Here is a 27,318-nt window from a genome sequence, read left to right on the forward strand (position 1 = left end):
TGCTCATCTTTAACCTTACTCAATATTTCAAAATAGACACGTATCTGAATTCCCAGTCAGCTACATATGGAAAGTGAGTAACTCATTACTTTTTATTATTGCTGCTGTGTGCTGTTGTCAGCTATGACTAAGCTGCTATCACTGCTGCCTCCAACTCAGAAGGTGCTGGGTTTCAGTTCCAATCCCACTCCAAGGAAGTGTGCATGAAAACCTAATCTGACTCCACCGGTGGAGCATTACTTGCTTGCAAATCTTTAAGGTGATCCATTAAGTTGAAGCCACACCTCAGGAAGATACAGAAGATCCCCTGGTAATATTTTGTAGAGATACATGATCAATGTATATCCCACAAGCAGTCCTGAGAAAAGTACATTATCTCTTCATTATCATATGGCAGTTTGGTGGGAGTATAAATGAGCCATTGCATTTCGTATATTGAAACTGATTCAAGAAATGTATTGCATTTGGTTATAAAATGCTTTACAATGTTATGAAAGATGGTAGATAAATGTAAGTCTGTAGTATCATTACACTTTGTATTCAGAAGGTGTCTATTTAGACCATTGGAAACAAAACTCAAAAGCTGTTGGCGGCATCATTTAGGCTGGTCAGGAATGATTCAGTCACTGACCTTCTCCCACAGGCACATGTGTTTCCACTACGTGCCGTCCTTTTCCTGAGTTGCTACTGCAATATGAATGAGAAAATTTGCTAAAATTGGATTACATTGACAGACAAATTCATCACAAGGCCGTCAGAAACAATGAAGTCATTTTGGATGTCCTCTCATTATCCTGCTCTTCCAGTTCATCAGTAAAAGTAGACAACAGATGTACCAACCTGTTCAGCTCAGTAACTTCTCCAAACCAATCATGTCAGCAGTCTACTGTCGAAACACATTACCTTCCAAAGGATTGATAAAACTAGATGAGCAAATGCTGAGAAATAATGGAAAGAACCATTGTTTTGATTGCCCAAGTCAATGCAGCTCTTACTAATCTGCTCCAATACACAGACAAATTCAACAGAGTTTAGTTAGAACTACAAATGTAAATTTATACTTTTATTTATACAGTATAAGCAGAATATTTCCCTTCCATTTGTCAACATGTATATTGTATTTGTCCTCTAGATTTATGTAAACTCAATATTGGCAATCTGTATTTATATGGATAAATTCAGTATTTTATATTTATTGTTTCCTGCCTTTAGTTGCCTGGTAGCATAATGGTTAAATTATTGGATTAGTATTCGAAGGCTTGGGTTACTGATAAGTTTAAAATCCTACCAAAGCAGCTGAGAATTTAAATTCAAGTAATTAAATAAAGTTGGAATGTATAAAAGTCTAGCATTAGTAAGAATGACCTTGTAACCATTAGATCATCATAAAAATTGTATCCTTCAGGGAAGGAAACCTGTCCAGTCTACACATGGCTCTAGATTCAGTTGTGTGCTTGATCCTTAACAGACCTGTAGAATGACCCAGGAGACAACTGGGGATGGACAAGAAACACCAGCCTTATTGGCAATCCTTGTCGACAAATAAAACACAGCAGATACTGGAACCTGGACCAAATAACAAACTGCTAGAGATCCTAGTGCTAACCTAGCAACAAAATATTGACTACCCCTTTGCCTCCACAAATGCAGCCTGACCCACTGAGTTCCTCCAACAGTTTATTTTGTGCAAATAAATATGTTTCCTTCTTTGTTCTATCGGAGTATTTTATCTTCAATTTACTAATATGCATGATAATGTAAATTTAATTCTCTAATTCTATTCAATCTGAAAAAATATTTCTTCTATGTAGGAAATGCTGCTTGTGGCTTTGGTTTGGGAAATGGTTTGAGTTAAGCAGTGTAGAAGAATATCCTGCTGAAGGGTCTCTGCCCGAAACGTCATCTGCACTCTTTTCCACATATGCTGCCTGTCCTGCTGAGTTCCTCCAGCATTTTCTGACAGTTGTTTATGAGAGATATCCAAGTCAGTTTTAAGAGCATCTTGTTAAGGGATCTTTCTAAGCCTTCAGTGAACTGGTAGCATTGTTTTGTATAGCTGTTTAAAAGATTTATGGATGGGTATTAATTGCTGGCCATGACAGTGACACCAACATCCTATAAAGTGTATCTAAAAAGATGGTCTGTTTAAGTATCTTTTAGATTCAACAAAAAAACTAACTTTATCTCCATCATGTAATGGATTTGATTCAGAAAGTCCCTTGAGTCTCAGTGGCCTCTGACATTTGCGAAAATTGATGCCATAAATCTGAAATGAAACCTGAGATGATCAGAAGAGGTGAAAACAGCAGCAGGCCATTTTGTCCCTCAATCCTGCTCCATCATTTAATCGGTCATAGCTGATCCTGCTACCCTCAGAATCAGAATCAGGTTTACTATGTTGTGAAAATTGTTAACTTAGCAGCAGCAGTACATTGCAATACAAGATAATATAAAAAGAAAAAAATAAGATCAATTACAGTAAATATATATGCATATCAAATAGATTGAAAATAGTGCAAAACAGAAATAATGTATATTAAAAAGTGAGATAGTGTTCATGGGTTCAATGTCCATTTAGGAATCATATGGTAAAGGGGAAGAAGCTGTTCCTGAATTGCTAAGTGTGTGCCTTCAGGCCTCTGTATATCATTCCCAATGGTAACAAGCAGAAGAGAGCATATCCTGGGTGGTGGGAGTCCTTAAAAATGGACGCTGCCCTTCTGAGGCTCCGCTCTTTGAGGATTTCTTGGATACTATAGAGACTAGTTACCCATGATGGAGCCAACTCATTTTACAGCTTTCTGGAGCTTCTTTCAGTCCTTTGCAGTAGCCCTCTGATACCAGACAGTGATGCAGCCTGTTAGAATTCTCTCCATTGTACATCTATAGACGTTTTCGAGTGTTTCGTTGACAATCCAAATCTCTTCAAACTCCTAATGAAATATAGCCATTGTTTTGCCATCTTTATAGCTGTATCGATATGTTGGGACAAGGTTAGAGCCTTAGAGATCTTGACAGTTAGAAACTTGAAATTACTCACTCTCTCCGCTTCTGATCCCTCTATGAGAAATGGTTTATGGTCCCTCATCTTACCTGAAGTCGACAATCAGTTCTTTTATTTTACTAGCATTTGGTGCAAGTTGTTGCTGTGACACCACTCAACTAGCTGGTATTACTCACTCCTGTACACCCTCTCATCTCCATCTGAGATTCTACCAAAAGTGGTTGTATTATCAGCAAATTTATAGATGACATTTGAGCTATGCCTAGCCACATTGTCACGGGTATAGCGAGAGTAGAGCAGTGGGCTAAGCACACACCCGCTGAGGTGCACCAGAATTGATCATCAGCAAGGAGGAGATATTATCACCAGTCCACAATATTGTGGTCTTCTGGTTAGAAAGTTGAGGATCCAATTGTAGAGGGAGGTACAGAGGCCCAGGTTCTTTAGCTTATCAATCAGGACTGTGGGAATGATGGTGACGCTGAAGTTCACATTCACACCCAATCCTCATAACCCTTGATTCATATAATGATTGAGGAAACATCTATCTCAAGTTTGAATATATTTTAGTATTAAGCCACTGCACTTTCAGAAGCAAGCAATTGCAAAGAACTGCAGCACTTTGAGAAGAGAAATTCTTCATCTCAGTTGTAAATCAACAAGCCTTATTCTGGTAGAAAGTGCAAGTAAACAATAAGTTGCATGCTAATAAAGTAGATTGTGAGGTTACGTATCCTTTTTACCATTATAACAGCAGTATAGAAGCCGTGCTTGAGCCTGGTGGTACGTGGTTTCAGGCTTTTTGTTGTCAGATGCCCAAAGGGAGAGGGAATAAGTTAGAATCTGGGGTGCATGGTCTCTTTGATTATGTTGGCTGCTTTACTGAGGTGGCAAGAAATCCATAGAGGAATGTTATAGTATTCCCTGTCTGCAAAGCTCTAAACTCAAAAGATGACTCTATATCCGATATAGATATTTACGGATACACTCTGGTTGTCCGTAGTACAGTGACAAGTAGTCTTCAAGACTAAATTACTTCCTGTCTATCAAGGTTAGCAAGGTTTAGCTGCCAACACCCATTGCTTGGGTGGTGGGTCCACTCTCCCTAATAAGGAACAGCTACTTCCATTGACAAAGTACAAACATTTGTAGTTTAAACAGTTTATTTTACTTTTAATGATACACTTTTAAATTCAGACCAAGAGTTCTTAACACATATTTAACATTCACAGCGGATTTCTCATTTATAAAATATTTCTGAAGTTGAAAAGTTTAAAAAACTACAAAAGACTTCCAAACACAGGTACAACTCTTACAAACTAGAAGAGCATACCAACAAGTTGCAGACAAATGAGTCATACATTGCAGAAACCGAAGGTTTAGGAATGAATTCCAGGTCTTCTTTCTTTCAATGTCCTGTCATTTCTAATAATCCTGCCCACCCCCAGTCTTTCCAATATTTCTACCAAATGACATCATCTGCATGTGATATTTTCCAGATATCTTTGCTAGGACAATATAACTCACCCAAATAGTCTTAAATAGTCTTAAAAGCTTCTGGCCATAAAGATCCCAAATACCCACAATTAATGGTGTGAGGGCTAACCCCCCCCCCCCAAGTACACAAGCATTCCAACTTGTAACCATGTTTGATGTGCTAGGAGACATCATCTGGCCACCTTTCATTGCAAAGCTGTGACTCCAATGACAAACTGGTTCCTCCTTGCAATTTCCATTAAGAAATGGGGACTGGTTCTTGCTTAAAACTAAAAGCTAAGAAAAGAATATTTGATAAAGTTTAACTTTATTTATTTTATTGAGATACAGCACAGAGTAGGCCCTTCTGGCACTTTGAGCTATGCTGCCCAATTTAATCACAAGGCACCTTACAATGACCAATTAACCTACAACCAGTACATCTTTGAACTGTGGGAAGAAACCAGAGAACCCTGAGGAAACCCACATGTCACAGGAAGAACATACAAGTTCCTTACAGGCAGTAGCAGGAATTGAATCCACATCAGCTGTACTGTAATGCTTTGTGCTAACCATTATGCTAGCCCCAAAAGGAATTTATCAATAATAACTCTGATGCTTTGGAAGCATCATATAACTGTGCTTGAAAGTTGAATTCAGCAATAAGCCTCTTAAGCCCTGGAAAGTGAATATCCATCACAGGAGAGTTTGGTTTCCATGGCTTATTCCATGGCCGAGTTCGCTGGTCCTATCACAAACAAGAGAAAATCTGTAGATGCTGGAAATCCAAGCACCAAAATATCGACTGTACTCTTTTCCATAGATGCTGCCTGGCCTGCTGAGTTCCTCCAGCATTTTGTGTGTGTTGCTCTGGTCCTATGTTTGTTCAGGAGTAGAAACAACCTCTGAGCATTTATTCTGTCAAGCTTCCAAAGAAACTCTTCATCTTCAAGATTCATCTAAACTGTACTGAATGCAAGCCCAACCTGTTCAATTTTGCCTGATAAGAATATCCCTCCCTTCTTGGAATTTTTCCACTGAGCCTTCTCCGAACTGTCTCCAATGATAATTTGTTTTTTCCAAAGGGATTAAACTAGACTTCACTCAAGCCTATACAATTGTAGTAAGAGTTCCCTTCCTCTATGCTACAGTATCTTGAAGTAAAGGCCAGGTGGTCCATTAACCTCCCTGTTTACCTGCTGCACGGTATGCTAGTTTTCTGTGTATTATGTACATGGCTCAAAATAAAACCTTTGTGCTGCAGCTTTCAGATATATTATCACTGACGTACATTGTGAAATTTGTTTTTTTGCAGCTGCAGTGCATTTTCTTCCCTTAACCAAAACCTTTTATCCAACTTTGCTTGTCAATGTCCAAACTCTGTGTCATTCTCAGAGCTTCCCAATCCCTTACCTTGGTATCAGCTGTAAATTTGGGAGCAATTCATTTAGTTCCTTCCTCTAAATCACTCAACAGTGTATATTCCAGCCAGAGCCACTGTTGCACACTGTTGTCTTCAAAGCAGTCTCCACATCATAACTCTTTGGTCCCTGTCTTTTTCCCAATACCATGAGCTCTCATCTTGCAAAGTGACCTTCTGTGTAGACTTATAAAAACTTATTGAAAATCCAAATATATCTTCTAATTTCTCACTATAAACTTCCCCTCTGTCTACTCTGGGTGATACTTCCTAATATATTTAATCTAAATTTCTCTTTCAGGAAGGAATGCCTTAGTTTTCTAAAGGTTCTGCTATTGTATCCTTAATAAATTATTCTGAATCTCTCCAATAATACGAATTGCTTCCTGCCATTTTTGAATAAAGCTATGGCATTGGTGGTTTTCCAGTAACCAGAGATGGCCATTGCCTTGCTATGGTACACTTGTTAGAACAAATCTGTAGTGCAAGGAATCGTACATCTCCGCTGACCTGGGTTGATCCTGATATCAGGCACTGTCTGGATGGAGTTTGCATGTTCTGTTATCGACTGCTGAGTGTGCGTTTTGATGGAATTGTATACTAAAGTATACTAAATTGTATCCACGAGGATGGAATTGTATACTAAAGTTATCAAAGGGAGTCTCCCTATGTAGCCTAATGATGGAGGAGTTCGTTGATAAAACAACTGAAAGTAGTTGGGTCCAGACCTCCTGTAGTGATATCCTGGGATTGGTCTCTAGCAGCCACAGGTATGTTTTCAGCCAATGAGATATCTCATTTGATTTTAAGAACAGGTTAACAGTGGCTTCTTGATGCTAGAGACAGAAAGACAGAGAGTCAGAGAGCAAAACAGTATGGAAACAGGTTCTTCAGCCCAAATCACCTGTGCTGACAATGGTGCTCATCCCAAGCTAGTTCCATCTGTTTGCATTTGACCCACATCTCAGTATACTCTCCTGCGTGCGTATCCACACACACACACACACACACACACACACACACACACACACACACACACACACACACACACACACACACACACACACACACACACACACACACACACACACACACACACACCCCCGCCCCATGCACTAGCTTTAGTGTCATAGAGCAATACAGGTCTTCAACCCAATGATCACAGTGCCCACCCAGTGGTGTCAGCTTTCTGCAATTTGGCCCAAATACCTCATAGTCTTGCTCCTCCTTAGTTATGAATGAATGAATGGAATTAATTTATTTCGGTCTACAAACATAACAAAAAGCATCATTTACAACAATAATTTCATAGCAATGATTTCATACGTCAAAATTACAACAAAAAAGCATAGATGTTCTTTAAAAGAGACTGAAAGGGTGTAGGCTGAAGCTACAGCTTATTAGACCTACCCCTCTGACTTATACAACATATTCAGCTGTTATCTAAGTGTTTCTTAAATGATTTCACTGTACCTGCCTCAACCATTTCCTTTGACAGCTTGTTCCATGTACTCAGCACTCTGCATGAAAAGCTTCAAAGTTCAAAGTAAATTTTATTATCAAATTACATATATGTCACCGTATACAATGTTGCCTGAGATTCGTCTTCCTGTGGGCATACTCAGCAAATCTATAGAATAGTAAATAGAGTAGGATCAAAGAAAGATCAATCAGAGTGCAGAAGACAACAAACTGTGCAAATGCAAGTATAAATAAATAGCAATAATTAGCAAGAACATGAGATAAAGAGTCCTTAAAAGTGAGACCATTGGTTGTGGGAACATTTCAATGATGGGGCAAGTGAGTGTATTCAAGATCCTGATGGTTGACGGGTAGTTACTGTTGTTGAACCTGGTGGTGCAAGTCCTGAGGCTGCCACTCAGGTCCTTTTTAAATCTTACCTCTCTCGCCCTAAGCCTACGCCTCCTAGTTATGGACTCCCCTGCACTGGTGAAAAGACTGTTGCCATCCACCTTATCTTACATTGCTTTGACTTTCCAAACTGCATCATCTCACGTTATCTAAAGTCCATTTAGCACACTTCAGTTCACTTCCCTAACTGATCAAATCACCTGTAACCTATGATAACCTTCTTCACTATCCCTAACATCAAATTTCATTTTGCCTCCAAACTTACAGATCAAGCTTTGTACATTTGCATCCAGTTCATTCATAGAAATGATGAACAACAAGGGTCTCATTAGCAAACCCTCTGGGGTAATCACACAACTAATCAAATATTGTTATTGTTACTACACTCAAACACTATCCTGATGCTTATACTAAGGCTTTGATGAGATCAAGAGCCGAAAAATCCAAATATAGCACAATTTGAGTTAATGAATAAGTACCTAAGAATAGAAGGAAAGAATGATAATTGGTTAGGTTAGATTAGATATGTCTTTTTTTTGTCAGAGGACAGACTGGGGCAATTTCCCATACTGCCATTTAGATGCCAGTGTTGCACTGGAACAACTTGGGACGATTCCTTTGAATTCACTCTTCTGGAGAATTGATTCAATGTCAGGCGATTTGCGTCTTTCTGAGCATTTTGAATTGTGAGATAGAGATGCTATTTTGTCAATGAAGCCCTCACTCTAAACTGGCAGTGAGAATTTCACAGGTAATGTCAGGAAACACTTCTTTGTACAAAAGGCAATGGGGATATGGAACTGTGTATCCTGATGGTCTATGCATTCTTAGTCAATTAAACATTTCACAGTAGAGATTGACAGATTTGCTTAGAACACAGAGTGCAGGACAATGTATGTCTGTGCAATCGTGAGGTCAAATTAAGCTAATTCTATCTGCCTGTACATGATGCCAATTCCTCCTTTCCTTCATGTTTGGGTGTCTGTGTGAATGCCTCTTAAATGTAGGTTAAGGCATTATGTGAAGTGAAATCAAATTAGATAAATAGAGTTAAGATTCTCATCATTAATGATCTAATGAAGTAGCAGAAGCCACTTGAAGACGTGAATCTTACAATGTTCCACTTACTGTAAATTAAGTGGTGACAAATTATAAATTAGTAAGGTATACGTTGGTCTTACAGAGACAGCACCATTAAATAAACCATTGAATCCGGAAAGTACTGTAACATAAGTGATACATGAAGCCCTGTTAAGACCTTCCCAGAATTATTAATTCCAACTATTTTGTAGATTTAATTTGCCTGACAGCAAATTCTGAACACATTTTCTTGTAGAGAGCTAAAAGGTCTTAACAGTCAGTAAAATTACAAAGACATGAATGTGCCTACAGGAAGTAGGAGCAGAGGACTTGACCCCTCACAGTTGCTCTATCCAGTAAAGCTCTGGGATTCTCTTATCAGACCATTTGGAAATCCCATAGTTTGGCATCTGGCTCATCAGGTGATGGTTTTGTGGTAAACCATGTATACCTGTCTGGACACGCCCCTCTGCTGACTGCTCCTGTGGCTCCTCCCACAGACCCTTGGATAAGGCGATTGGAGGCACTGTTCCCCCTCAGTCTCCGAGATGCTGTGCTCCGTTTTGCTGCTAATAAAAGCCTATCGTTTGCCTCCCATCTACGAGAGTTTTATTGATGGTGCATCAGGTTTGCAGTTCCCGTTCACCTACACTCTACTTTTTACAGTCCCCCATCCACCCACTGGGGCCTTGATTCACACACTCCCTTTCAGCTCACCTGGTTCTGTTGCATGCTCTCTCTTGAAACATATCAGCTTCACCAAAATTTTAATGTGTAACATTGCTTTGAAGAAGAGAATAGTCCAACACCAGCAAATTCTGAGTGTACCTGATTGGGAGTCTTGCTGCATAGAAATAGGCCTTCTGGCCCAACTGATTTATGCTGACAAGGATTTCTATATAAGCTAGTCAAATTTGGCCTATATCCTTCCAATTCTTGCTCAAGACTCTTTTGAATGCTGTTAATATACCTGCTTCAACCATCTCCTCTGACAATTTATTGCATATACTGACCACTTGGTAACCTTATACTGATTAACAGAGTTTTACTGTAGTAAGATCGTTATTGATCTGGTTGTAACTTCAGCTGTGCATTCTAGTACATCTGGTGACTGTACAAATCCCTGCTTAATTGCAAATTTAAATGCACCAGTCTTAAAAATATTCAAAGACTACTTCCACCACTCTTTGTGGAAGAAATTTCCAAACTCTCACAATGCTCTGAAACTTGTAATAAAAACTAGAATTTTTACATTTCAGTATAGGCACCATTTTAGTAAGGAAATTCATTGTCCTTCAACATAAAGTAATTTCTCTGAATCAGAAGAGCAACAATGAAAACCATGGAGACTCACTAACCTGGAAGTTCATTGATCTCAGAGAGATTCTTTTCTCTTTTAACTGTTTTCTTCTACAGCTTTTCTTTGCTTGGTTTATTTCTCTTGCTCCATCTAATTGTTCGCCAATTCACTCTATTTCAGAAATTTGGAAATTGCCCAGAATTTAGGGAACAATTCTTTTTCTCCCATTGATGCTGCTCGACCCACTGGGTTTCTCCAGCAGGTTTTTTGTTGCTCGAGATTCCAGCTGTCTTTTGTCTTTATTCTACTTCATTCTCTGTTGCCATTCTGCTTATCTTCTAATGGCCTGATCAGAATCAGAATCAGGTTTAATATCACTGGCATATGTTGTGAAGTTTGTTAAGTGGCAGCAGAGCAATGCAATACTTAATAGTAAAGACTGTGATTTACAGTAAGTATGTATATACATGTATGTGTATATACTTTTTCTTACCCCTGATGGGTGGTATGTATATGTATTTTTCCATCAATGTCGGATCCTCTCCCAAAGCTTGAAGGTTCAGTGCAATATCCTTGCTGTTCCTGGCAGTGTGCTCTTCTGGAACGAGATCAGAATCAGGTTTATTATCACCGGCATGTGATGTGAAATTTGTTAACTTAGCAGCAGCAGTTCAATGCAGTACATGATAATATAGAAAGAGAAAAAACATAAATAAATAAATCAATGACTGTAACTGTGTGTGTGAATATACAAATATATATATATTAGATTAAAAATAATGTAAATACAAAAATAATACATAACAAAAAGTGAGATAGTGTTCATGGATCCAATGTCCAATTAAAATCATATGACAGAGGGGAAGAAGCTGTTCCTGATTCAGTAAGTGTGTACCTTCAGGTATCTGTATCTCCTCCCTGACAGTAACAATGAGAAGAGGGCAGATCCTGGGTGATGATAGTCCTTAATAACAGATGTTGCCTTACTGAGCCACTGCTCCTTGAAGATGTCTTGGGTACTATGGAGACTATACCCAAGATGGAGCTAACTGATTTTACAACTTTTTGTAGCTTCTTTCGGTCCTGTGCAGTAGGCCCCCCTCCACCCTGACCACATTCCAGACAGTGATGCAGCCTGTCAGAATGCTCTCCAAGAAGTCCTTGGGTGTTTTAGTGACTAGCCAAATCTCTTTAAATTCCTAATGAAATATAGCTGTTGTCTTGCCTTCTCTATAGTTGCATCGGTATTTCGGAAGCAGGATAGATCCTTGGAGATCTTGACACCCAAGAACTTGAAATTGCTCACTCTCTCCATTTCTAATCCTTCTATGAGGATTGGGTTGTATTCCCTGTCCTACCCTTCATGAAGTCCACAATCAGCTGTTTCGTCTTACTGACATTGAGTGCAAGGCTGCAGCTGTGACACCAATCAACTAGTTGGTAGATCTTGTTCCTGTACGCCTTGTCATCTCGATCCGAGTTTCTACCAGCAACAGTTGTATCATCAGTAAATTTCTTGATGGTCTTTGAGCTGGATTTGTTGGAGCCACTCTCCCAGTCCAGATGTCACAGCTCCAAGTGCTCCTATCACCACCAGGATTACTCTGGCTTTAACCTTCCAGATCCTTTCCAATCTGCTCTTTCAAGCTCTGGTATTTCTCCAGCTTTTCATATTCTTTCTTCCTGATGTTTCTGTCATTAAGGATTGCCACTTCAATTACTATTGCTTTCTTCTGTTCCTTGTCCAATATTTCTATGTCCGGTTTATTGGCCAGTGCCTGCTTATTGGTCTGCATTTGGAAGTCCCACAGGATCTTAGCTCTGGCATTCTCCACTACTTTCTCTGGTATTATTACAACTCCATGTATTGTTAGTAGTTTCCAGGTCTTAATGTCAGTGGCTTCCAGTTCATTCCTTGGCCAGCACACTATTGTGGCTGGGTATCTGATGACTGATGGGGTGAATGTGTTGATGGATCTGATCTTGTTTTTTCCATTCAGCTGCCTTTTTAGGACCGGCCTCATGCTTTGGAGGTACTTGGATGTTGCAGCATTCATTGTGTCTTCGTGGTTCATACAGCTTGATGTCATCCATGTACGGAAGGTGGTTCCACTCTTGAATCTGTACATATATCCACTCTTTGAGATAATTTTACTGAGGATGTTCAAGCCTTTGCAGAACAGCTGTAGGGATAGTGCATTACCTTGGTATATTCCACACCTGATGGTCAATCGTGCTACTGGCTTTGAGTTAACTTCTGGTGTTGTTCTCCAACAGCCCATTGAGTTCTTGATGAAGGTCCTTAGTGTCTTGTTGACATTGTAGAGGGATAGGCATTCCAGGGAGTCATTGAATCAAATGCTTTCTGGTAGTTGATCTAGGCTCTTCTTAGGTTAGTTTGCCTGGTATTTCAGTTTTGCATGACTGCTTTATCTACCAGTAGCTGGTGCTTGGAGTGTCTGGTTCCATTACCAATCCTCTGAGCAGGGCTCAGGAATTTACGCACATGTTCCTTCAGCTTGGTGGCTATAATGCCTGATAGGAGCCTCCATGTTGTTGATAGGCAGGCTACAGACTAGTAGTTTATGGTGTTGCTTCTTTGTGAGGATTCTTCATCATGAGTACTGTCATTCCTTGAGTTAGTCAATCAGGGTGGGAGCTTCAAGCAGCAGGTTCATTTGGTATGCAAGCCATGTATGTAATGCTGTTAGTTTCTTCAGCCAACAGGTGTGGATCAGGCTCTGGTGATGTCCAGTTCTTCATACTTGCTTCCCTTTGTTGGGCATCTACTGCTCTATTTTGTGTGTGTGTGTGTGTGTGTGTGAGGTTAAATAAGTACTGCATCAAAAAGTCATCAGGTAGTGTTCATAGATTCAATGTGCGTTCAGAAATCTGATGGCAGAGGGGAAGAGATCTCATTGGTTAAGTAAATGGATGGTCCCATCAATCATCACACCACAGGATGCCCCATTACCCTTTCCATGCCACTTCTAACTTATGCTCCTAAAAATTTACAGGACAAAATATTTCACAGCTGAAAGGTGACATGTCAAATCTGACTAATAGGCATTTTTGCAAGATGGCCAGCTCCATTATCTGCTGGGCCTATATTTCTGAAGTGTAAAGCTTCAGTCTTATTCTTCAAATAAGATGTAAATACTTTAAATAGGGGCAATATATATGAATTTACTTAAATCCACAGATGACTTTCAACATCTGCTAACATGGGGTCATATGTACAAAGGAGTAAGAATTAAAACTAGTTTCTATGTTTCTAAGTTTATTCTTCCTGACATGTCATGAAATTTGTTGTTTTATAGAGTAGTACAATGCAAGAATTTAAAATTGCTACATGTTAGAATAATAAATAAATATGGCAAAAGAGATATAGGCAAGTGGAGTTCATGGGTCTTGGACTGTCCAGAAATCTGATGGTAGAGGGGAAGAATACGGAGGAACCCCACTTTTAGAATCTATAAATCCACCATGTGGAGAGAACTAACAATGAAGTATGACGAACACTAGGGATTGCAAGGTAGAATTCAAGACAGTAATTGTCAAAGATACTTCACCAGACAGAGATTTAGCCTTCACCACTTTCAAAGCATCTCTCCCCACTGTGCAGTGTTAATCCTTACAGGCCTCATGGACCCTCTAAATCAGAATCAGGTTTATTATTACTGACATTCTCATCAAATTTGTCATTTTGCAGCAACAGTACAGCACAATCCATAAACATTACTATAAATTGCAGTATGAATATATATTACAAAAGAATAAATAATGCAAAAGGATCAAAAATTAGTGAGGTCGTGTTCATGAGTTCATGGACTGTTCAGGAATCTGATGATGGAGGGGAAGAAGCTGTTCCTAAAATATTGACTGTGCATTTTTATGGTCCTGCACCTCTTCCCTGATGATAATAATGAGGTGTGTATATTCCACGTGGCAAGGGCCCTTTGTAATGGAAGCCACTTTCTTGAGGCATTGCCTTTTGAAGATGTCCTCAATGATTGGAAGGCTAGTGCCCATGAAGGAGATGGCTGATTTTACAACCCTTTGCAGCTTTTTCTGCTCCTGGTTATTGGTGTCTTTGTACCAGTGATGCCATCAGAATTCTCTCTATTGTACATCTGTAGAAAGTTGTTAAAGTCTTTTGGTTACACACCAAATCCCCTCAGACTCCTAACTAAATATAGCCGCTGGAATGCCTTCTTCATAATTGCTTCAATATGTTGGGTCAAGGATCGATCTTCAGAGATGTTGCCTCCCAGGAACTTGAAGCTCTGAATGGAATGGGCAGCTTTGCTGTAAATTATGGTATCATAACATAGACATGCTCACACCAGAGTGTACTAAAGCTAGTTACATTTATTACATACAGTGTCCTCAGAGCTGAGAATTGCACATAAAATGCTACATCCCACAACTCTGACAGTGATTGACTCCAGATTCCAGATGTGAAGGACACAATAACAAACCATTGTGTTGGGGCTAGTTTTGTATTTGTTACAAAGTGAGGACACATTTTATCTCTCTTTGGAATTGTCCACAGTTTTACAAGAGGCAGACAGGCTGATTGATTCAAACTCTAGTGGGATTACAGTTTATGTTGGTAGATTTGAATTGCATTTGACGTGTGTTGATATGAGTCCTGCAAATGACAATGCATTGACTGTAGGCTTAACTTGTCTCTCTAGGTTCTTTTTTGAACCTTTTTGCAGAAGGAGAAACCTTGCCTTATAACACTTACAGGTTCCAAAGGAAATAATTGGAACCTTGGAGCTTGTGTGGAAAAGGTCACAAGTCAAGTCTATGGAGGGGTCAGAACAGGACAGGACTGATTACTCTTTCAGCCCTAAAGACTAACAGAGGATCTTGTTGGAGTGTGTATAGAACTGACTAAAATTAAAATTTTATGTTTTGGGTATTACTTTGGGCTGGGGGTGGGGGAGGCTCTGTAGATATAAACTGATGTACTCAAGTCCAGGACTATTAGCCGGGAACAACTCCCCAGAGTGCCAATTCTCCTCTGCCCCTGCAAACTTATGATCTTATAGGTCCATATTAAAAGTAAGAACTTTAGTCCATTGAGAAAGCTTTTTATTGAAGTTTCCTTTTGTTGCCTGTGCTTGTGAAACTCTATTGTACTGTTGGAATGCTCTCACTGAAATATTGAGCATAAAAAGCTGAGGGAGAATGTGGAGAAGAGGTAGGGCAATGGGTCTGAAGTGGGAGATTTCTACTTACATTTATACCCACAAATAATTTATTTCTTTATCCATACTGAAGTGGAAATGCTTAAATGGAACTGATAATTGATCTCTAACCCAGCCTACATGCACCTAGATTCAACTTACAGTTTACAAGTTATAATCTTTTTAATCTATAGACCTTTGAACAAGCTGTGGTGTAAAGCTAGTTCATCATCCATGATGATTAACACCGTTTTGAAGTACTGGATGGGATTCCATAATATCAGATTCTTTCCTTTACTCCCATCCTCCCCTCCCCCCTTGCAATACACCCACTTCTTGCTTATTAAACTTTGCAGAATAGACAGTTGTCTTCAATGAATGCAAAAATGGGACATAATATCAGCATCACTGCATCTGCTCCATGTTTCCCCCCCCCCTCATACTATACGTATAAGGAAGGGGAGCATTTCCTCACACCACTGCTCCATCTCTTCCTCGTCCCAAAGCAGATCCGCTAAGATTAGAACTACAGCAAATTGTAAGTATACTTAAGGTCCACCATCCAGGAAGACAGGTGCATCAACACTTGTGCAACATATAACTTTGTCAAATTACTTCCATGGACAGCCAATAAAAAAAATACTACTTTGCTGTGTTTCTATGACTGGCAAGTTATCAGATGGTCACCTGCTTGTTTAGTTACTGTATATCTGAGCACATTGGTCTCGTAAGTGTTGTAACACTCCATGGTGCTACACACTAAAGCCCTAATTCACTAGTTCTGTACTCAGAGGATTCAATTTAATTTTAATTTGTTGTGTTTCTGCAGGAATGCCTTTCAGGTATCTTGGATGTGTGAGTTATTGGTTCTCTCTGTATGCCTTTTGCTTGTGGGCTGGATTTTAACCAGGAGGCAAGTTCTCTGTCTGAGGGTGCTGCTGATTTTCTTCTGCAGTGAAGATGTGAATCTGGAAAAGCAGGCTCAACAAATAGCCTTACAAATTTTATTTGTAAGGTATCCCCACTCATATGCAGGCTAGAAAACTTGCAGGCTTCACAATCGGAGTGTTAAAGAGCTGTTAAAAGTGTTAGAGAATGCAAAGAATCATGTGACAATGTGGGGTGTTGGTATTGATACTGGTTTATTATTGTCACATTGAGAGTTTTGCTTTGCAGACATGCAGACAGATTATGCCATTGAGGTAGTAAAAAGGAAAGAGAATGGAGAATATATTACACCAGTTACAGAGAAAGTACAGTGCAGGTACACAAAGTGTAAGAGGCATGATGAGATTGATTGGGAGATCAACAATTCACCGTTTAGCATATGGGGGTCTGGTAATAGTAGGATAGAAGCTGTCCATGAGTTTGGTGGTACATGCTCTCAAACTTTTATATTTTTTATAAGCGGGTGAGTGGGACCCTTCAGTTAATTGTTTTTCCAAGTCAGCAGGGAGTGTAGATGGAGTCAAACTATACGGACTGGCCTGCATTCTCAACTCTCAGTAATTTCTTGCAGTTTTGAGAAGAGTAGTTGTCACACTAAGCCAAGATATATTCGGATAGAATGCTTTCTATGGTGCTTCTTTAAGTCATCGGAAACATGCTAAACATCCTTAATATTCTGAGGAAGAGAAGTATTCATCTACTGCCTTGGCTATAGTGTGCATATAAGGATAGGGGATAGATAGAGGTGTGAATCTAGATTGGGTGGAAGAGGGGCAAAGAATACTCAGATCATGATCTGGTAATAAATAGGCTGGGAACAAATGATAGAATGGAGAGAGTTGACAAATTTTAGAGGTGCTGATAGACTTTACGGATGGTGTGTTAGATCTGAATGTCTTCCTGCTCTTCCCACCCCACAAGCCATTCTGCAAAATCACATTCCTCAAGGTGTTACCTTCAGTTACATGCTTTCCCAAGGCTCGGAAAGCTTGGTTAAATGAAGGGGAACAGCTATATTTTAATATTTAAAGACTTGCCTGCGCAGTGCCTGCCCCTCATCTACTTTCATTGAAAGTGACAATGGATAGAAAAAGAACTGTTCAGATTCTCTACAGTTTGCTTCACAATATTCCACCTCACTGCATCCACTATTTTTTTGAAAATTAGTACTGTATTCAGTCCTAAGTACTTAGACTGCTGCAAGTTGTCTTGTCTTGTTGATGAATGAAACAGTAACAACTGAAGAAGCCTCCATTAGTTGAATCTGTGAAACAGACACCCCATGTTGCAACACATTTATACCAATTTTATTTGTGGACTGCACCTTTTTGCTCTGTTTCTTCATGTGTGAACATTGCATTTGCTGTTTGCCTTGTTATTTTGTATTCTTGCAGTAATTTTAAATTTAGAAAAATAAAACAGCAGTTTTTTAAAAAAAGAAGTATGAATGTAAGCAGTCTTTGGTTGCTGAAGCTTAACAATGCAAGAGAATTATTCAGTTCCTGGTGTTCGATTCTGTGAAGCCAATGAAACCACATGAACAGAGGCAAATGGCTGAGCGTCACTCACACATCAAGTACTAGCAACCAAAGAAGAATTCAGTGTGTCAAGTAGATTTGTTTTAACTGAATAGATAGGACTGAATTTTGGAATCAGAATACAGTGATGATGTTTTGCATTGAGTCTGAAGTCAGATGGTGAGTTTATTGTTTCATGAACAAGAGCAGTGTGATAGAGATACAATATAAGACTTGCAGCATCATCACAGGCACAAAAATTCAGACAAAACACAGACAATCAATTGTACATAAATTGTACAAGACTGTGAAGCAAAAAGCTGCATAACAAGACACGAGAAAGGATAATTAGAAATAAGTCTATAGTCATGCAAGAGGTGGTCAATAATGTCCTGCTGCTGAGGTAGGACTAGGATTGTGCAGGTTTGTTCAATAACCTGATGTTTGTCGGAAAGTAGTTATTCCTGGACCAGATGGTACTGTTACAAACTAACCATCTGAGCTAATGAAGACTAGAAGGATGCCGAACTTTAGAGGATTCTGCTCAGCATCTTGTTAGCAAATGTACAGCTGCTGGAGGACAAGATTGAGGACCTAAGAGCAAGATTGCTGTATCAGAGGGAAATAAGGAATTGCTGCATTCAGCGTTTCATGGAAACGTGGCTCACTCCAGACACATTGGTAAGACAAAGGCCTCTCAAAATGTGGGTTGTCTGAACTTCTGATTCTGAGAAGGCAAAAGTTAAGAGTGGGGCGAGTGGGATGGGGGGGTCTGTGTATCATGATCAATTCTTTGTGGTGCTCAGATGTGGTAGTTTTATAATACTCTTGTTCCTCTGACGTGGAACATCAAATGATTCAGTGCCATCTGCTCTGCTTACCAAGAATGTTCTCCTCCGTGATCCTGACTTCAGTTTAGATGCTGCCAAAAGCTGATGTTAAACATGCACTCAAGATATTGAATGCTGCCATCACCAAACAAGAAACAGCCCATCCCGACGCATTTCAAATCATTGTCGGGGACTAAGCTTGTTTGAAAAATTGCTGCCCAATTATCATCAGCTTATCACCTTCAGCACCAGTGGCCCCAAGACTCTCGACCACTGCTCTACCATGATAAGGAATCCCTGCCATTCCATGCCCAGACCGTGTTTCAGCAAATCTAATCACTTCGTTGTCCTTCTCATACCTGCATACAGGCAGAGGCTAAAGGGCAAACCTTGAGATGAAGACAACAAAGAGGGGGTCACGGGAGGCAGAAGAACGACTAGGGGATCGCCTCGCGTCTGTGTTCTGGGCTGTGTTCCAGGACTCATCAGAGGATCTGAATGAATACATCACAATTCTTATGGACCATAAAAACAATAGACGAGTGTGTCCCCACAACAACATTTGGAGTCTTCCCCAACCGGAAGCCAAAGATTAACCATGAGTTTTTCAATCTGCTGAGGGCCAGATCAGTGGCATTCAGGAGACCAGCTAAGATACAAGAGGTCCAAATATGATCTCCGGAAAGTTCCACATGCGAAATGGCAACTCTGGACCAAACTTGAATCACCAAAGGATGCTCAATAGCTGTAGCAGGGCTTGCAAGCTATTACGTCTTACAAAGTGAAACCAAGCAACACAGATGACAGCAAGACTTCGCTCAGATGGGCTTAATGCTTTCTATGCTTGCTTTGACTGTCAAAACATGGAGCAAACTTCATGAGCTCCCATAGTCCCCAATAACCCTGTGATTTCAGTCTCTGTGGCCAACATGAGAGGATCATTCAGGAGGGTGAAACCTCAGAAAGCATCTGGCCCCAATGGGGTACCTGGCCAAGTACTTAAGACCAATGCTAATCAACTGGCTGGAGTATTCACCGGTATCAACGACCTCTCTCTTCAGCAGACTGAGGAACCACCTGCTTCTAGCAGGCTTCAATATACCAAGGCCTAGGAAGAACGTGGTAAACTGCCTCAATGAATATTGTCCAGTAGCACTTATATCCACTGTGTTGAAGTGTTTTGAGAGGTTAGTGATGAAGCATATCAACTCTAGCCTGAGAAGCAACTTGGATCCACTTCATTTTGCCTACTAGCACAACAGGTCCCACAGTAGATGCCATTTCATTAGCTCTTCACTCAACCCTGGAATACCTGGACAGCAAAGATGCATACATCAGGATGTTCTTTATCAACTACAGCTCAACATTCAATGCTATCATCCCTCAAAATGAATCAATATGCTTTAAGGGCTTGGACTCAGTACCTCCTTATGCAATTGGATCCTCAATTTCCTCACTTGTAGACCCCAGTCAGTTTGGATTGGCAACAACCTCTCCCCCAACAATCTCCCTCAGCACGGGTGCACCACAAGGCTGTGTGCTTAGCCCCCTGCTCTACTCACTTTATACTTATGACTGTGTGGCTAACCATAGCTCCAATGCATTATTTAAGTTTACTGACAACATCACTGTCATAGGTAAATCACAGGTGGTCTCGAATCAGTATATAGAAGGGAGGTTGAAAATCTGGCTAACTGGTGTCACACCTATAAACTCTCACTCAATGTCTGCAAGACCAAGGAGATGATTATTGACTTCAGAAGAAGAAAACCAGAGGTCTATGGGCCAGTTCTCATCAGGGAATCAGAGGTGGAGAGGGTCAGTATTTTTAAATTCCTATGTGTTATCGTTTCAGAAAATCTATTCTGGGCCCAGTACATCAGTGCAATTATGAAGAAAGTACAGCAGTACCTCTACTTCCTCCGAAGTTTACGAAGATTCAGCATGACATCTAAAACTTTGCCAAACTTCTATAGATGTGTGGTGCCGAGTATATTAACTGGTTGCATGATGGCCTGGTATGGAAACAACAATGCACTTGAACAGGAAATCCAACAAAAAGTAGTGGATATGGCCTAGTCTTTCACAAGTAAAATCTTCCCCTCCATTGAGCACATCTACAAGGAATTCTGTCACAGGAAAGCAGCATCCATCATCAGGGACCCCCACCACCCAGGCCACACTTTCTTCTCTCTGCTACCATCACTAAAAGGAGCAGTAGACTCAGGAACCACAGTACCAGGTTCAGGAACAGTTATTAGCCCTCAACCCTCAGGCTCTTGAATCAGTTACAATAACGTCACTCAACTTGACTCACCCCATTACTGAACTGTTCCCACAACCTATGGACTCTTTTTCAAGGATTCTTCATCATATTTATTGTTTATTTATTATTGTTATTTTGTATTTGCACATTGTTGTCTTTATGCAATTGGTAGATTGTCCTGTTGGATGTGGTCTCTCATTGATTCTATTGTGTTTCTTGAATTTACTGTGCATGCCTGCAAAAAAACAAATCTCAGGTTTGTATAAAGTGACATACATGTACTTTGAAAATCAAGTTACTTTGAACTTTGAATTTTGATCTGTAATTTACAGCTGGGGAAGTGCATTTGTTTTCTAGAATAAATAGGGCAATAAAGCAACTGATATTCATGTTTCTGACCTCTACACACTGACGTTTCTGTGCATGAATGCCTCTGCTGGGGAGGCATAATGCGCTACTATTTGTGGTGCCACACTGAACAAAATAGCCTATTGCTGTTCACTGGAGAAAGCTGATATATGAAAACATAAGCACTGTTCAAAGAGAAGCTTGTAGCCATGAAATAAGGGCATTTGCAGAAAATTACATAGTTACTTTTGGGAGGGACATGTAAACAGTTAAATGTACACTTACGATATATGCACATTTCCTTAATTGCACTGAATAACTATATGACGTAAGGCAGCCTTGCATATTACCCCTCATGAAATTATGGCCTACCAGAATTTAAATAGGAAATGGAACATTCATCTCCACCCATTATTGGATGTTCACGAGAATGATTCTGGGAATAAAAGAGTTAACACATGTGGATCGTTTGATGACTCTGGGCCTGTGCTCGATGGAGTTAAGAAGAATGAGGGGAATCTCATTGAAATATATCAAAAATTGGAAGGCTTAGATAGAGGCGATGAAGGGAGGATGTTTCTTACAATGGGGGAGTGCACAGGGGCATCCATTTTAAACAGTGAATTTCTTTTGCCGGAATGTAGTGAACCTGTGGAATTCATTGTCACAGATGGTTGATAGAGTTTTGATAAGCCAGAATATCAAAGGTTACAGGAAGAAGGAAAGGGAATGGGTTTGAGAGGAGTAATAAATCAGCCATGATGGAATGGAGGAGCAGACTCAATGGACCAAGTGGCCGAATTCTGCTCCTATGTCTTATTTTCATTTTCAATTAACTTAAATTCATCTTCATGATGTGAAGGACATAAATAATCTGCTGAATGGCAAAACACTTTGCTCTAATGCTGAATGAACAAATCTTTTCTTCAGATTCATTTACAGATGTGGAACCAAACTGGCTAGTTTACACAGCTATTCGGAAAACTAAGTAGAAGGGAAAGACTGAACCTGACAATACTTTTTGAAGTGTGATTAAATAGACTTCTGTATTGAAAGTTGCTTTAAGATTGACTGACATTGGAGAGAGATTGCTGCTGTGGTCTGTATTAACCACCATTTTTATTGTTGATATCGGTTTTCCTCAGTAGGCGGTAGATCAAAGAAGATCAAATTCTGATGGTTTGTTCATTACCTGGAAATGCATAGATGTTAAATCACTAATTTAACCATCCTGATCTATGAAATGACTGCTGCTGGACATCAATCTGCATATATTCTATGAGTGGACTAAGAATAAAAAATATACTAATTGTGCATTTGGATGACACTACTGTATCCCATGACGACAAGGTTTTAAAGAGGAACCTTGACTATTTTGTTTAATGGAAAATAGTTCTGCATATGTATTAGTAATAATTTGTTAAGATTATTGACTTGCTGTACATTCTGCACATTTGATTCTTGATTTTTCAGAAATGTAATGTCATAATCCTGACAGTTGTCAAAAGGTCTTACTGGATAATGATACAATCACTTCTCAACTCCACAGCTATTTTCACACTCTGCTTTCTTATAACTCTCCAAACAGGTCTCCTACAATGCCATCAGCTCATTTGAGCCTGAGATTGACTTATCGAACCAAAGCGGTCGAGTGTTCAAGTTAGGAAATGAGACCCATCACTTGTTTGTTGGCTTACACCCGGGAACAACCTATTCATTTACCTTTCGTGCCAGCACTATCAAAGGCTATGGGCTCCCCATCACAAAGTCCTTCACTACAAAGATATCAGGTATGGACGTCCCAACACGTTCTTATATGTATTTCTGTTGAATATCATCTGCGTTAAACATTTTGTTTCAGAGGAAAGAAAAATGCTTAAGATTCCAACTTTTGGAGGATCTACAAAGCAAAACACATTTGATGCTTCAACTCAAAACATTAAGTCTGTTTCTCCCTCCACAGATTCAGCCTGAATTACTGAGTATTTCTGTATTGTTTTACATTAAAAACAAAATTCTAGAAAAGAAATACAGCAAGCCCCAGTCTTATTTTTTGAACTTTTCTTATCTTGTTCTTAACAAAGATGTGAAGCCATCTGTTTGAGGGTGTTTGGTTGGATGACGAATGTACATTTCACTTTTGCTTAATGTCAATAAAGTATTCAGTATAATTCGCCCATTGTGTTGCTTTATTCTGAATGATAACACAGATGGTTGAGAAGGTAAGAACATAACATGAGGAATAGATGCAAGAGAAGTCCATTTGGGCATTGTGCCTGTTCGGTTGGTCAGTGAAATTAGGCTAATATTTTACCTCTATGCGATTTTCCTATGCTCAATCTATTTTCATGAATCCTCTTAATATTTAAAAATCTTTTGATGCCTTTCTTGAATACAATCAGTGGCTGAGACTCCACAGTGATGAATCAATGTCCTGAATGGCTGAACCTTGCTCTTAGACAGTCCCCATAGAGGATGTTCTGTGTTCCTGCATCGCTCTATTTACATTTCCATGAGGTCAGCTCTCATTCTTGTAAATGATCATTGTCCTAGCTAGCTTAGTGCCTCCCAACCCAAAAATCAACCTGGTTAAACTTTATTGCACTCCATTCCTTGTAATTATATCCTTTTTTCAATGCAGGGAGATCAAACTTTTGCCTAATACATATTTCAGGTGGGTCTCTCCAAGGAACTATATTATTTCACTGTGATTCAGAGTTATACAGCATCAAAACAATCCCTTCTGTCTAATTCACCCATGCTGATCAAACTCCCTATCTTCACCAATCCCATTTACCTTGATCCATATCCTTCTCGACCTTTCCTATCCAATTACCTGTCTAGATGTTGAAGAGAATTTTTTTTATAGTTTCCTGCTGGTATGTCTATTCTGTTCATCGAGTCATAGAATTATACAACATGGAAAAGGGAAAAGCCCAACGAGTCAATCTGACCAATATGCCCCAACTAAGCTAGTCCCATTTGCCTGTCAACAAATGTAACAACTTCATAATTGGCTTCAAGAACAAATCACACAACTATTTTTTACAAAAGCCATTGATTCATGAGGGAGAAGAAAATATACAAACATTTAAAACAATCAGATATATTTCTGAATCTATAGAGTGCAGCAGACTTAGTTCTTTCCTTTTGAACTCAAACGGTCTTTGGGGAGTTTTACTCTTTTGCATTCTGTTTTCATTTATTTAACAGTAGATCAAGTGCTTGTGATTTCTAGAGTGAGTCTTAAAAGCAGAACTGCCCACATAGGGTTTCAACTCATGTTCTGTCAGATTATTAGTCCAGTAACATAGCCGTTACTGGTTCTGAGCCTGATTTATGTTCAGCATATATTCTCTTCAATCTTTATGTGATATTTTACATTTATCAGTATTGCTGATTGACTACATGTCTGTGCAATTACATAACCAATTTAAACTCTATTATAGATCTTTTACTTCATCTCTATATTTATTAATCTCTACTCTTTCCATTGCCAACAAATATGACAATCTCACAATTGGCTTTAACATGCAGTTCACTGAAGTATATTTTACAGGAACCTTAGATTCAGGAGAGAGGAGACAGCAAATCAGCATTCCTTTTCATAATTACTTTCAGCCACTGTTGCTCTGAAAGTGCATTCAAGTGAGATTTGTGTTCAGAAAAGGATTGAACATTGTCAATCAAGCCCCTAACACAACTGCTCACTCTCACTGTCTGCGGTTGCCAACAAAATGTGGCCGCTTGAACAACATAGCAAAAGTCCTGATCTAACTAACCTCGTGAGAAATGTTACTGCAATTTGGCCTTTATTACAAATGGAATGGAGTGAAATTTTATGCAATTCCTGCTAAACTTGTACACCACTTTAGAGAAAATAAGAGTTTTCATCTTATTTAAGGAGAGATGTCCTTGCATCAGAGGCAATTAAAGGTTAACTAGGTTACTCCCTAGGGTGTAGGAATAATGAAGAAAGCTTCAGATGGTTGGAGCAATAATTTTTGGACTTTAAAATAATGAGAATGAATCAAGAAATAGAGGGCACGTGTTTAAGTCGAGAGGGAGAGATATAATAGGAACCTGGTGCCTGCATACCTTTAGGCTTTCTGAGTTCACTGAAAAATGTACTCTACCTCTGTAAAAAAAAAATGTAAGCAAAAAGTGAAATTAAAGTCTTTTGGGGGTATTATTAGGAATAATATTCAATAGTTCCAAACATTCTGGATTATCAGAATTTTACAGGGTTTCTGATGGAATTTGTCATGGGGGCTGCTGGTAAGAAGAATTCCCTCCACTGGCGGATACAGAACTAACAGGCACCATTTCAGAATATGGGACTGACCATTTAAGAGACAGATAATAAAGCGAGTTGTGAATTGTTGGAATTCTTTGTCCCAAGGAGCTGTAGAAGCTAAGGCATTGAATACAATCAAGGCTGTGAAAGAAATGATTTTGGAATACAGGGGAATCAAGAATTAGGGAAAAGAGACAGGGAAGTGGATGTATTGCCATGATCAGATCTGCCATCCTACTGAATAGCAAAGCTGGTACAGAAGGTGCCAAATGGTCCTCTTCTTTGCCTTATAATCTTATATTCCAAGAAGGAGATGGCATTGAAGACTTCTTAAAACTAACCTAACAAAACAATAGTCTACTGCAAACCATTTAATTCGATGCACCTCCTTACTATGTATGATGAAATTATTTACAATGTAGTTACTTGATATTTTCAAGGTACGTTTGGAACCATTGAAATGCTGGGACCCTTGAAAATTCACATTAGTCTTTTTATTGAACTTTGTCTGGGAAGGTAGTTATGGAAAAAACTGTTAGACCTGGAATTTCTCTTAAATCTGCAATTTCCCTTCTTGTAATTATTTACTACTTTGCAATGTGTAAGGACTGTCAAGGTACTTTCATTTCGACAGAGCATTTCAGCTGAAATTGTACAAGGCAAAATATTTAAGCTGTTGAGATGACTAAAACAACAAGTGATGATATATCCCTTTAATCAAAGTTGTGTAGTTATTTATTGCAATCCAGTGCATTTTTACAAAACTAAATTACTTCAGTGTTGCAAATTAGTGTTTTTTATTTTATGAAATGGAATGTCCTGACTCTACAAAACTATCAAAAAATGCAGTCTATATATACAGTAAATTCTTATTAGCCTTTTGACATCAATTACAGTAAATCAGCTGGGGGGTGTTATATGGGGAGCAACAGTGGCTGGATATCTTACACTAGGGTAAGTAAATGACCTTAAGTGTGTTAAGAGAAAACCACGGTTGTTTTTAAGAGCATATTACTGTGAGTACTACTTACTTGAAATGTGCTTGAGAGAATGTTCATCAATTTGGAATGTGGAACAGAAAAAATAACAGCTAGTATAACACAAGTTAGTGTAACTATTATGATATTTTACCATGATGTGTGTCACTATAATGATATTTTAGTGTGAAGTGTGTAACTATGATGATATTTTAGCATGAGGTATATAACTACTCTGATAGTTTAGCATGAGGTGTGTATCTGAGTCATTGTCATACAACACAGAGACAGACCCTTTGGTCCTCTATCCCAATACTGACCATCAAGTATCCCATTTCCTAGCACCTGGTGTGCAGTTTTCTGTGTCTCTGCAATTCAAATACTTATCCACATAATTCTCAGATGCTATGAGGGTACCTGCTTCCAGCACTCATCTAGGTAGTGCATTCTAACCATCCTCAAGTGAAAAAAACTTTGAATGATTGCGATCACTTCTAAATATATGAGGAGCACTTCATTGCTCTCGGGCTGTACTCAGTGGAGTTCAGAAGGATGAAGCAGGGGTTTGATTTCATTGAAAACTACTGGATACTGAATAGCCTGGATAGAGTAGATGCAGGGAGGATATTTCTATTAGTAGAAAAGTCCAGGATCCCAGAGCACAACCTCAGAATGAAAAGATGTCCCTTTACAACGATGATGAAAAAGATGGTGGTAAATCTGTGGAATTCATTACCACAGTGAGCTATGGAAGCCAAGTCATTGGCTATACTTTGGGCAGAGAT

At 39.2% G+C, this 27,318-nt stretch overlaps 1 protein-coding gene across 10 annotated transcripts in view; it reads left to right on the forward strand.

The window, feature by feature from the left end:
- The window catches only part of LOC132397357 (receptor-type tyrosine-protein phosphatase mu-like), a 981,490-nt gene that overhangs the window by 644,163 nt on the left and 310,009 nt on the right, over positions 1-27,318 (forward strand). For all 10 annotated transcript variants that reach the window (XM_059976027.1, XM_059976037.1, XM_059976052.1 and 7 more), the window contains one exon: positions 22,848-23,049. In XM_059976027.1, coding sequence (XP_059832010.1) covers positions 22,848-23,049 — 202 coding nt within the window. The remainder of the gene's footprint in view (positions 1-22,847; positions 23,050-27,318) is intronic.

This window comes from Hypanus sabinus, chromosome 1, assembly GCF_030144855.1.
Source record: "Hypanus sabinus isolate sHypSab1 chromosome 1, sHypSab1.hap1, whole genome shotgun sequence".
NCBI classification, from domain to species: Eukaryota; Metazoa; Chordata; class Chondrichthyes; order Myliobatiformes; family Dasyatidae; genus Hypanus; species Hypanus sabinus.